This window comes from Bos indicus, chromosome 1 (genome assembly GCF_029378745.1).
Source record: "Bos indicus isolate NIAB-ARS_2022 breed Sahiwal x Tharparkar chromosome 1, NIAB-ARS_B.indTharparkar_mat_pri_1.0, whole genome shotgun sequence".
NCBI lineage: Eukaryota > Metazoa > Chordata > Mammalia > Artiodactyla > Bovidae > Bos > Bos indicus.
In genome coordinates this window covers 37,859,526-37,872,937 of record NC_091760.1, presented here as the reverse complement: position 1 = coordinate 37,872,937, position 13,412 = coordinate 37,859,526, and the positions used below count along the sequence as shown (strand labels likewise).

General features: G+C 35.6%; 1 protein-coding gene across 2 annotated transcripts in view; it reads right to left on the bottom strand.

Moving 5' to 3' along the window:
• Positions 1-12,681, bottom strand: part of EPHA3 (EPH receptor A3) — a 405,754-nt gene extending 393,073 nt beyond the window's left edge. For both annotated transcript variants that reach the window (XM_019965680.2, XM_019965731.2), the window contains exon 1: positions 12,486-12,681. In XM_019965680.2, coding sequence (XP_019821239.1) covers positions 12,486-12,573 — 88 coding nt within the window. In that variant the 5' untranslated portion in view covers positions 12,574-12,681. The remainder of the gene's footprint in view (positions 1-12,485) is intronic.
• Between the last annotated feature and the right edge of the window lie 731 nt (positions 12,682-13,412).

Below are 13,412 nucleotides of genomic sequence, written 5' to 3'. Positions count from 1 at the left end.
TCTCTCACATAAATGAGTGGGGATGTTCTACCATCAGTGAAGTATTGCTACATTAACAGCCTCAGCTTTGACAGCAGTCCCTAGAATCACAGGTCTCTTTGTTTCTGTGCATTGTCAACCTATATTATGAATCATTTAGACAAGTGAAATGTGTTTCCTAAAATGTAAGATACTAAAAGTAGAACATTAATGGTTATGTAAACATTGTACTTTTGCAACACATTTTAGTTTTTTAAAATGTTCCAGCACTAACAGAAAAACTTGTTTATTTCTAATTTGAAGGATTTTTTTAAACAGATTAAAAAGTTAAAATACATCAATTTGAAATTATATAAAATCATTAGGGCAAATCTGTGCTCAAACTTTAGCACATATATTTGCCATCACACCAGAAATCCAGCCTGTCTTGGTACACATTTTCTTATTATATCGCTTGACTACTAAACTTTGATTAGTAAATGTAAGCTCTGTTTAGTCAGGGTTTGAATAAAGGCTATGAAAATATAATATAATAAGCAAATGGCCTGTAAAACAATTAATATAGTAGTTATTTTCAACATAAAAATGTGTCTGGAAGTCCCTTGAATATAGGGTTCAAATTTTAACATAGGAACAGAAACTATTGTGATGAAATGAAATTTCAATTGAAAAACGAACTTGTTTTAATTTTAAAAGAAGCCCAATCCAGAATAAATTGTTTAATTTCTGGAAAAAAATCAGGATATAACTTTGACATCATATTCTATAGGATTACTAAATCTCAACTTGTTATCCTACCAACATGACTGTTGAATAGACATACATACACACACATACACAGACACACACACCTCTTCAAGGTATAAACATGTGTCTCTGTAAGAGCCCACAAAGGATCCAGTGAAGTGCCACATGCCTATCACTTTAATTCAAAACTCTAGGCCTTTATTTTCCATATTAGGAGCACAGTGTCAATGGAAAGCATCAAAGATCAGGTCAGGAAACTAGCATGATTAGGTCATTGTGCTAGAGATGGTCAGGAAACTTCATTCATCACTGTAGGAGAATGTAGCACTCAGACAAACCTTGGTGTGCTTTTTCTTGGTAGTGTAGTCATAATATGAATAGAGCCGATAGAAGCTTCTATTTGGCGATGGCCTTTTTCATATTCAATCATATGCCTTTCCAATACACACACGTATGTATATGGATGTGTTCACACAGAATTTACATTGAGCTTAGATATGTGCTTACTGAAATAGCTATTTCTGAATGTTCAGTTCTTTCAAAAGTGCTTTTTACTTGTATATGTATTTAGTATGCATTCATGCAAATTATTTTTAAAGTTTTCTACCTCTATATGGTAAAAAAAGTAAAATCTGGGTTATAGTCATCCCTAAAACATGAAATTAGGCAAGTCATGTAATCTACTCCCTTTGTTTTTATTAACTTATTGTTGTTATTTTTAACTTAATTTAAAAAACAAACAAAAAAAACTCTTCCCTTTTACTTCCAGGACTCTGTTTTAGGCAGCTAGTTTAAAGATTCATATTGCATTTTAACAACTTTTATACCTATGTTAGAAGTTTTTATGTAAGTATTCATTTTGTAGTCATTTGTCCCAACTAAATCGTTATCTTTCAAGGCCATTCAGTATGCCACTACTGATAACCTTCTTTTCTAAAATCCAGTAACTAAACATCAGATATTCACTACTTGGTAAATAAATGAATGCAAAAAACAAACTATTTTGGTATGAAAGATGAGTTAATTTTTTCCTTAATTTTTTCTTAATTTTAATGGTTTTTGAATGTATGCCTTTGAATTTAAATGTAGAGTTCTAATGTTTTCACCAGGGCCAGGGTTATAAACCTTAGTTTCCAAAGGATCACCTTTGGAAAGGAAAATATAAAGGGATACTAATTTAATATATTTTTAGATTTTTTCTTCTTTAATCGTGTATATATTGTTAAAAGATATTAAAACATTTAGAATTATTTTGGACATCACTTATAAGCAAAAGTAAGAAAAATTGTCCTTCTTAACTGTATAAATGTTTAAGGAAAAAAAGCAGTTGTGCCTAAAAAATATATAAATCATCATTGTAAGCATAGATTAATCCATCTTGTTCAGTTGGATGAAATATATATACAATTACACTTGGAAATCTTTTTTTTAAATAAAAAGGACTATCAAATCATTATAATTTCACATCAGAAATGTCAAGAACATCATAATAAAATCTCTGAGTTTATCTTTCTTGATTTAATGTAAATGAGTGTTAACTTATTTGTGGTAAACTAGATAGTAAAACTAAGCCAAGAGAAAAATATTATTCTCTTTTATTCTGCCTCTTTAAAAATATTTTCAAGATTTGGCACTGGCTATAATATTTGATGGAGTTTATATATTTAATAAAAGAATAACAACCCTATTTAACTTCTATTTATAGTTCCTGTGATGATGCCAGTTCTTTTCATTCTGTCAAAATATGAAACATACCATAACAAGCTTTGGCATATTGAAGGGGAAAATAAAAATTTGGATATAACTGTAGCTTTATGTCATTTTTGAATATTATCAGTGATCAAGGGTCCAGTTGGGGAAAATTAACAAGATTAGACAGTGACAAATAAACAAACGATTGCTTTTATTTTTTTCTCATCACCAACCTGTAATTCAGGAAAACTTAATTTTACTTCATTCTCATTTCAAAAGGTAAATATTCATCCCTAAAATTTTGTGCACAGTGTGGAAATGGTTCAGTTTTGTAAGAAGACAATACTGCTGGTCACATACATGCACACACTCACACAGGGCTGCTCATAGACTTCCTCAGAGTGTTGTTCTGTTAACCAGAGGATTATTCAATCTACAAGGAAATGATTGCAAATCAGCTTCCCAGCCTAACTTCTCAGTGTGAAGACTACTACCATATAAAATTAAAAAATGTATCTGTCTAAGATCTATAGAATTTTATTCATTGCTAAATTACATTTGAAAATAGGGGAATGAAGTATATGTTAACTACTAACAAGCTGTTCTCTGTTTCTCTTACTCATCCTGAAGTGGAAAATATCAAAATTTCATATTGATTAGAAACCAACTGTCTTTATCACTGGTAAAAAGTAAACTTTAAAGTCTCGTTTTTCATCAAGGAAGGGGTAGGGGATGGGGAATGGGTATTATTTTTTTTACAAAATATGTTTATTGATCTATCTTTAACTATTATTTAAAAGACAATAAATTAACCTCCCCTTAATGACTATATAGGAAATTCAAGATGTAACCATTTTGATATTGATTAGACTTATCAGCAATAAAATTAACCCAGGCTTCTCCCTTTGCTTCAGTCCACATTACATAATCTGTCAAGAATTTTTGTCTTAAAATGAGAGGCAACTCAGTTTGGAGACTTTGAAGTCACATTTACATTTTCTTGATTTGAGAGAGCTCTCCAAAATCATATGTGAACTATAACATTAAATAGCAGGGAAAGTAGTTGTTGATTCTAATCCTTTAGAAGTGAGAAAACAAAAGTTTGCTGTTAAGACTTTGCTTATGGAAAATGTGCCAATAGCTTGAGTGGTTAGAAAACTCACTGGGAATCTAAAGGGTAACAGGTTTGAAAATTTTTTATTTCACATTACAGTGAAGAAAGCAAGATACTGAAAGCAGCTTTCTGATGTGAAAGACTGATGTCATCAATATGCTATTTTTGCTCTTTGCCAGGTTAACAGAATTTATTGCAGCAATTAATGCAAAACATATGTGTTGAAATATCTACATGAAAAATATAATTGCCCCCAATTTAATTTGCTACCTTTCAAAACTCTTGTTTAGCTACCTTTTCTCAATGTCTCCACTTAAATACAGTACAAGTGTTTTTAAAAAAGAGGAGATAAATCTTTATAATTTACTTTCTCATCTTAAGTAATTTATAAATTATCTTTTATATACAGGAAAGTTTCCACAGAAATTGAAGTCTACTTTTTAGGCCAAGTTCCACTTCCACCCATTACTGACCTTTATGACAATTCCAGTAGTCAATCCATGCTTCATTTTTATAAAATTAAAAAAAAAATCACATCCAAGTTATAGTGACAATTGCCTCACAATCTCTGTGTATGGAATTCTTGAGAAGAATCTTTCCAAGGTAAGCAGAGTTTGAGAGTCAGGAAAGGAAGACAGAGGATGAATGTGTGAAGAAAACACATCACAGATCACATCACATCTCCTATTCCTGGGTCCATATCAAATTTTCTTTATTTTCCTAGTGAGTCCCTAACTCTTCCAGATGATCATAATTTATGAGGGTAAACACAGCAGATTCAAAGTATTCTTTGAAGTACTTTCCTGAAAGTACTTATTTAAAAAGTACTTTGAAGTCTAAATTTTCACTCCAATACTCTGAGTATTTCTAAGTTTTCCCTGCAAGTCCCAAGACAAATTAGTACCCTCAGTAGGGTTAAGATTGAGAAACTAGAGCTTTTCCTGAATAGGATACCTCCTTAATTTACAGGCATTTGTGTACAGGAGAAAAATGTAAGGTTAAAATCAGAAGACAGACAGGAGAGGGCCTGATGAGTTTATTTAGTTTTCTCAGTTGTAAAATGGGAGACGTCACAATACTTTCTTTAGAGGTGCTTTAAGATTAAATGAGGTTCAGTAAGTACTGAATGATAATGTAAGGAAAAAATCTTTCCAACCAGTGGAACTCTGTGTGTTTTCTGATTAGGGGGCATTACACTGAGGCCATTGTTTAGTTTGGGTATGCCCTGGATTTTCAACAATTCTTTTATGAAAAACACTAAAGTTCTGAAGACCACACAAACTTTAGCATCATCCCCACTACTAACCTACCTCGGTAACACTGCTCCCAGAAACCCTTTCTGGCCCTTTCCGGGCTTACTCCCAAAATCAGAAGAGTGGGAAATCCTGTTATAATTTTTAAACAGTGTCAATCAAACGGGGGGGGGGGGGGCGGGCATAGGGGAAAACAGATAACTTTTGATTGTGCACGAGGGTGGGGATGGGGGTCTGTGAACATACCCCTTAGCGCAGAGGGCCCTTAACAGTTGGCATTAATAGGTGGTTTTAAAGAAAACTGGCGGGGGGGTGGGGGGGGGAGGTTCATTATCATCCAGAGACTAAAGGACAGGTCTTTTAAAATATTCAACAAATAGCGAAGTGGTCGGGAAAGAGAGCAGCAAGCACGACAGTGGACGTCCCAGGCTCGTCCCAAGAGAACGGGCCTGGTCTCCCAACTCTTTAGGGAGCGCTGAGAACCCTGGAGAACTGAGTCTTCCTCCTGCACCTGTCACTTGGCAGGCGGGGAACTTAGGAGGGGGACCGCGCCACGTGGAAAAGGTTGACAACGCTCGGGGGAAGAGGGTTGAGGGTAGGGGGGCGACAGAGATTTCGGGTCAAAGTCTGTGGTTAAACTCAGGACTTGCCCGGCCCGTCCCGGGAGCTACCGCGCTCCCCAGGTGAGGGGAGTCCAGGTGGTGAGGTGGGCGCCGCCTTTCCGAGCCGTGGCAGCCCCGCGGCCGCAGGCAGAGGGCGCACGTTTGCCTCTCGTCCGCCCCGCCTCCGCCCGGCGCTGGTTTCCGCGGAACTTGGCGCCCTCGCGCTCGCCCGGCTCCAGTCTCCGCCCCGGCCGCGAGCGCCCGGCGCCCTGCGCCCGCCGGCTGGGAGAAGCCGGCCCCCGCGCGGGCTCCGCGCGTACCCGCTGTTCACCGCCCCCCGGGGGGCGCGCCTGCTCGCAGCGCTCGGGCCGCGCGCTTTGGCCGCCTGGCGCGGAGATGGCTCGGGCACAAAGAACCCACCGAACCCCGAGAGCTGATCTGGGGGACGTGGCCCCGGAGTTGGGATTTTCAGATCCGATCTTGAATCCGATGCGGTGTGAAAAGTAGCGAATTGTTGGGAGATTCCGTTTTCCCGCCGCACCGAAGAGCCTGGCCCCGGCGGCGGAGCATAATTTGAGGTTAAGATGCCATAGTGGTGGGTGTGGTGGCCTCGAGGGCCTCTGTTCATCTCTCTCTCTGTCGCCACACCTCTGTCCCTCCCAGTAAAGCTCTGTTTCGTGCTAAAATTTCTCAGGGCATACCTGGAAATTTAATCAGTACTGCATTTGCAAATGTGGGAGGTGTAATGCGAAGGAAAAGAAGCGCCTTCACTCCTCCTCTGGCCACCCCAGTTCATGGCTAAGGTTATTCGCCACAGTTTGTTTGTACAGTGCTGCTACTTGTTTCCCCCCTCTTTCCTTGCCTATTATTCTGACTTCATCATGTTGGTTTGGATTATGTGGATTTTCACCCTCTGCTTTGACTGGAACAGCAGGACATGGTTTAGAAAATGAAAGGAGGGAGGGGGTTCCCCACTCAGGGCTTCCAGTTTAATAACATCACTCCACGCTGGAGGCTTTATTTACTGAACTGGTTTTGATTCCATCCATCCTCCACATGTATGTGCCCAGACTTCCAAAAGAGGGTTTGGCTTACACTTTCAAAACTTTCCTAGATAAAATATTTTCTTCAGGGGAAAAATCAAAAATCTGTAAACTTGAGAGGAGAAACAAATGCACCCAACTCCCCTCACCCCCACCCTGCCCCAAACACACACCCTTTTTTGTGTATGTGCAGATTTTTAGAGATTTAATTTAAAAACCGATTAGCCAGATGCTTCAGGCGATATTTTTCCTTTAGGCAAAAAATGTATTACTGGTTTTAGAATCTTTGCATTTCTCTACCTCTCCATCTTTTTAATCGACTTTTTATTTTCTTTTCCTCTTGCAAAGGCTTTTTTTCTCTTTGTAATCCACCACTTTTTTTTTTTTTCACATAAAGCTGGTAGGAGGCAAACTAAAACTTGTTGACTTTCAGACTTGAGTTTTCCAGGAGAAAAGCTTCTGCCAGATTCCAAGAACTACCTGATTCTAGGGAGCTGGTAACAGACCCAGAGAATGAAATCCCAGTGTGTACATGTGCCCACACCCTGATTCGCAGAAGTGTGCCTAGATTGATTTGTGGCTTGGAATACTTTGCATTTTATAAATGTCCAACAATGCTTTTATTTCTAAAGTCATTGCAGAAAAATTAAAGTCTTCAAATTTCTTAGAAATAAATTCTGTACTCTGGTTTTCAGTATACTTGGATGAATAATAAAATGAATGTTTTACACCACCAGTCATCCCTTTATTTGAAAAATCTGTGGAAAGCTACTTGTGCACTTGGTAAAAGCCCTGCTCTGACCCTCCCTGGTGATAAAATCCAGATCTCTGAAAACAGAATAAAAAAGGGGACACCTGCATCTGTTTTTCTAAATCTTTTATCAAACAGGAATTAAAAGAATAAGGTTTATTAAAAAATTTAAAGACAAATGTTCATTAAAAAGTAAAATTGAGGATCTTGACAGAAAATGATTTGTAAAACTTAGTGTTCTTCCAAGAAATACATATTCGCCTTCCATCTAGTATTTATGCCAAACAAAATTATTGGAAAATGACTAAAATCAAAGGTAACCCACATCATAGATTTCTCAGTAAGTAAATGTCTGTAAGAACTTATCGAGTTTTGATGATTTGTGGAAAGTTTTATTAATATTTTCTTGAAGATTTTATGACTTGGAAAATGTAACTCTCAAGAACAGTTCTTGCTGTTTCCATTTGCGTTGAAATTAGTAAATCAAATATACTGTGGAAATATGTTTTGCCTTTAAAAATCCTTTGCATATGTAACTGATTATTTGATATTTAAAAATTACATATATTTTATTTCAGAAAAATTCCAGAGTTTCAGAAACAATTTTAACATTTAGGGATCTTCATGAAGAGAGTTATTTTGAGAAACTATCAAAAGTGACAGACTCTTAAAGAACATACCAAAATTTGAATATTAAAATATGGATAATATATGGACGTAATAAAGAATCTTATTAAATCTTTAAGGACAATAAGTTTTTTACAAGTCAAGGTGAAACTACTGAATTGTTTATACAAGCAAAAAGTAAACCAAAATTAAACTTAAGCAATAAAAGTCTTCACATGAAACTCTCTGAACTGACTACACAGTGTAAAAAATACATTTATGTTCTGATTGTGCACAACATTTTGTTTAAAATGTTTATGTTAATTTTAAGTTCTTTTCATTGTAGCTTCCAGTTACTAGCATTGCATGGGAAAGGTAACTTGATATAAAATGCCACCATAATCTTACATGGGGTAATGGTGTTTTATTATTTGTAGTTTCCATTTTATGGGTCTAGTTGCTTTTGAGTTATAAACGTATTCAATTGACTTTATATCTTGAAATGGGCAGAAAAATGATATTAACTAGATCATCAATAAAAAGTATAAAATCGAAACTGTTGATAGTTACAATGAAGCTGGTTTGTAACTGTAAGTCTATTGTTATTGCCAGAACATTTACTATTTAAGAGTTTTTAATTGCTTGTTTATGACAAGAGCAAGAATGGTGTGATATATAAGGGTGAGGAGAATGGAGCATCAAAGTGGACATTTCCCCACTTGAATTATTATTATCAATATTAGTCTTTAGGAAGATATAGATTCAGAATGAATTAATTTCATGATAGATTTTGAGAGGTTACAAGAAGTTTCTTTCGGCACAATCAAAATATTATCGTAGCAATTCAGGTTGTCAGTAAAAGCTTAAACAAATTTGCTGATAATCCTGTTAATGACCTAGGTCAAGTGTTAACTGTTGTGGGTTATAAAATAGTGAAATTAAGGTTTCTCCTACCTCCAGGCAAATAGCACAGTTATAACTGTTAGGGGGAGGTAGGGGCAAGCTATTAGGTAAGCTATTAAGTTACAAAAATGTATAATGCATTCAATTATTTAGTCTAGAATGATAAAATGCCATTAAAAGCAAATGTAAGCCCTCTTCTTAAAACTATAAAAATGATATGATAGCTTAGTTTTCTATAAATATTTCAGTCGGTGTATTATTATTTGAGGATAAGTGTTTATACATGAAAATGATGCCAGTTCATACTAATTTTTAAAAAGGGAAAAATCTATTATTTAAATGTATATTGTCTCCATTATTTGCCTAATATTCAAAGGGAAACATACAGTGTTCATCTCTAAGTTTTACTTTTAAGCTTTAAACAATCACATGGTATCTTCAATAGTTAGATGACTTATGTCCAGTGAAATACATTTCATACAAACAGTATCCCAACACTCCAATAAAAGTCTCCCCAAATAAGTAGTATATAAATATGCAGATTGAATTTTATTGACTTTTATTTTGAAAACTGATTTTCAATGTAAAGAGCTCTATAGGTGAAAGGTAATTAACTTATAAACACTGTTAGATAGTAAAATGTGTTACGTACTGAAAAGTGTATTATGTACTAAAGAATAAGCAGTGAATTAAGCCTCAGACGCCTTCAAATATAGAAAAGTGTGTAAAGAAATTACTTTTTCCATTGCTAAATGATATTGAACTAGTAATAGTCAATTCTTTATATCAAGCTTTAGCCTTTTCATAAAGTTATTTTTATTTATCATTATCACCATCCATCTGATAGGAACAAGGAGCAAATATATAAACTTTTCTAACAACACTAAGTATAACAATCCTGTTTTGTCATGAAAAGTAGTAGTTTTCCCATTGGAAGTCTTTTCTTGGTGTGTTATGTAAACAGATCTGAAAAGATTTTAATAAAGTTCCATGCAGCTTTTGTAAAGTGTCTGTGTAGCACAGAGGTCAGTTCTTGATTTAAGTGATCATCAAAATTATAAATAATTATCCAGGAGACCAGTCATAGAAAGTATCATCTGGAATCATCTTCTTGATAGCATATTAGAAAGTTATCTGTAACTGGATTTAAAAAAGGAAAGCTCATATTAAGCTTTTTTCTAAGCTTTTTTCCTCTTATCATGGACTAATGGCATTTCACAATTGATATTTGGTTATCAAATCTCAAGTCTTAAAAAAAAGTCACACAGTGGCATATTTCCTAGCAATTAACTCAATGGCTTGGATCTTGTTCACTTAGAGTTCTATCATGACTAACTTCATAACAGATTGCAGAATAAATTCCAGTAAATTTTACTGGTAAATTTTCTGTAGTATGGAAATATAATTTGAGCATAGTATTTTAAATGTAACCTAGTATTTTGTATTTCAGTTTTCAACATTAATATCAGAAAGCTGTACTAATGAGATTCATTCTATCATTACTCCTTCTACCCAACATATAAATTTTCAGAAGCATTGCTTTTTATTCAAATGACATTGTTAGAAAATTACATAAAAAATCTTAGAGCATACTTGGATTTTTCACTTTTCATGTTGTTCAAATCTACAACTAAGTCCCAAGCTATTGGTATTCAATATCCACATTTAAAATCTTACTCAAATATTATCCAAGTTAAATCATTCATTTTAAATTTTATTTCAAACCTTTCCTTCATGACCTCAGAAGAGAAAGAGACACTACTATAGAACATGACCTGTGAAGAATAATCCCATAAACAATGTAGAGATAAACTTTTGCCCAAGCAAATTAAATGTAATCATGTCAGTTTTCTGAATATATTAACCTTTTTATATTCATACTGTTAATGTGTATCTGCCTGTATAGTAATATGCACTATATACCCAAATATACACAAAGTGTGTCTTAAAAGCAACTTGCACTTGATAATTCTTGCTTCATTAAATTAATACTCATGAATTTTATATAAATATCAATGAGTTTAAATGGCCCTTTTTTCCTTTTGCAATTTACTGAAAGGTTGTGTTTTGCACAAAAAAATAATGACTCTCATCTATATCCCTGTGCATTATTAATTCACTAAAATCCATTATCTAAATAGTTTATAAATATTCCATCTGGAGAAATACACTTTATCATAGCAATATGGGAATAATATTACTGTTTGTCTAGCTATTATCAATACTTTAATATTTTCAAAGGAACAAAAAGTATAAACACTAATTTGAAGTTACTGATACATTACTCATTATACAAATAACTACCCTTGCCTTTCATTCATAAAAAAATAATTGCCCATTAGTTTCAAATAAACAATTTAATTTGTAAAAAAAAAAATTGACTTGAAGGTAAGATAACTTCTTGATCCTTCTAGGTTAGAATTTTTAATTTCCCCATAAAAAAGACAAAAAATTTAATGAAATCTGCCAAGTTGATAAAAGCAGTCACTAAGGAAAGAATGAAATTATTAGCACTGAAAGTAGGTCACCAAATATGAGAGGCAGTTTTCATATTTAATTAAAAAGTTGCTAAATATTCTTGAGTTTTTACTTGTTTTTTCTAAAAATGATACATACAACATACAGTGGCACTGTCTTGCCAATATATTTTTAGTGAGTGACACAATATATAATGTAGCATTTGCACATCAATTGCTCAGTTTTGCTGAATTGCAAAATAAATTACTAAATGTTATTGTTCTAAATTCAAAATGATTAAAAGGAAATAGAAATTGTAAGTGTTGCTTGAAAGCAATCAATTATTCAGAAAAGTTTGTCTTAAGAGTTAGCAATCGTATTCACAAATCATTAGGAATAGATCACAAAAAGTATACAGGGAAAAGGCAATGTGTCTATTAAGCATGCAATCTTGTAGTAAACATTATTGTCCTTAATATTAGGCTTGCACTTTAATTCATTGAAAAGGAATGAATGCCCATTAGGAAAATAAATAACCCAGCATTAAGGAAATACCATTTGCTGCATATGAACATTCTTCCTCAATTTGCTGTTCAGTTATTTACTACACCTACCCAGGAGATTTTCACTATTCATTAAATATAATCTCCTATTCGCATAAGCCCTTAAACAAAGAAAATCCAGTCTAACCTTATTGTAATTCCTACAAATATTACTTATGTTAATGTGGCATATGCTGCTCATTAGAACCTGTACCATAGAGCAAACCACCGCCTGGCGGGATACACATCACTTCAACATAGCAGTTACAACATAAATACACACACACACACACACGCACACACAGCCGCGCTTCAACAAACTCCGATTTCCCTTTAGCCCATTCATAAATGCCATGATCCTAAGTAGGAACAACCTGTCATTACCTTTAAACATACTAAAGAATCTAGAGAGGAGGGCAGAATATTCTTTTAAACTTCTCAGAGTACTACTACATGGTCACAATTAGGAAATAAAATACTACCATGGCTATTTGGCAATTAACATACTGGGTTGTAAAACTGGAGGATTTTTCTCTTTCTGCTTAAAACGGGCAAACAAGGTAATTGCTTGAATTGGTATCAGATTCAAAACACATTTTAAATCTAGGCAATCCAAAATTATCTCTAAAAGTGCTTTAGAAGACAGCCGAAAATAAAAGCACCTTTAGTTTACTCTGAGAGCAAAGTGCTTTATTCAGAGGCACCTCGGCGACCTGAAAACGCTTCGGTGAGAACGTGCCTGGAAAAGCGTTAGCCCCTCGGGGCAGGGCTGTGCGCGTCGCGGTACCTGGCTTACCTTCATTGGAAGGTTGGAGAGTCAGTTCCCCGAAGCACTTGAGAGCAGAGCAGCTGAGAAGGAGGAGGATGGAGAGGTGACAATCCATGTTGCTGGTGCAGAGGGCAGTGAGAGGAGCATATCTCCATGAAGCATGCCACTGATGTGAGGGGGAGCGCTCTGATTGCTGGAGAAGTTACCATGCTCCGCTCGCAGGCTGATGTCAAGTTTGACACTGGAGATAAGGAGGAGTCTGGCTGCCTTTCCGCGAACCTCGCTCAGAGACTTCCCTGGGTCCTAGTGCCGTCGGAAGCGAGCGCTGAAGAAGGACAGGACCACGCGCGGGGGCCCAGCAGACAGCTCTGAAGCACGGGACTGGGGAGGAAGGGGTTGGGGATCGGCTGCATCACCGAAGGTGCAGGAAACCCAGAAGTTATGATGGTGCGGTGGTGGAGAGTAGTGATGGGGACAGAAAAACACCTCCCCCCTCCCCACTTTATTTTCAATGGAAAGCAGCTATTTTATTGTTTGCAATACACGCTCTTGTAGGTTAATTCCCTGAAGAAACCAGAAACCCTGATAGAGTGTCTTATGGCACTGAGTGGAAAAGAAACTGAAATGCCAGAGAAATGTTTGTTATTAAAAGAACAGGAGCCCTGCATTAACAGGAGCATTAAAATTAAAAAAATACATTGTTGATTGTAGTCAAAGAAAAATTAGGATTATTTCTTCATCGTGTTCAATGTGATCATAACTCTTTACAATTCCTTTCTGGTGCAGAAAGAACTATACACACCTCAGATCAGAAAGTCTCTTCAGTTCTACACCAGGTGGTATCAGGACTTTTAAAGAGAATTGGCACAGGATCTCAGTGAGTATAAAGTGCACTTTGGGTTTCCAAACTAGGAAGTGTGCTCTAACAACCTAAGGAAGTGAGCAAACCCAGTC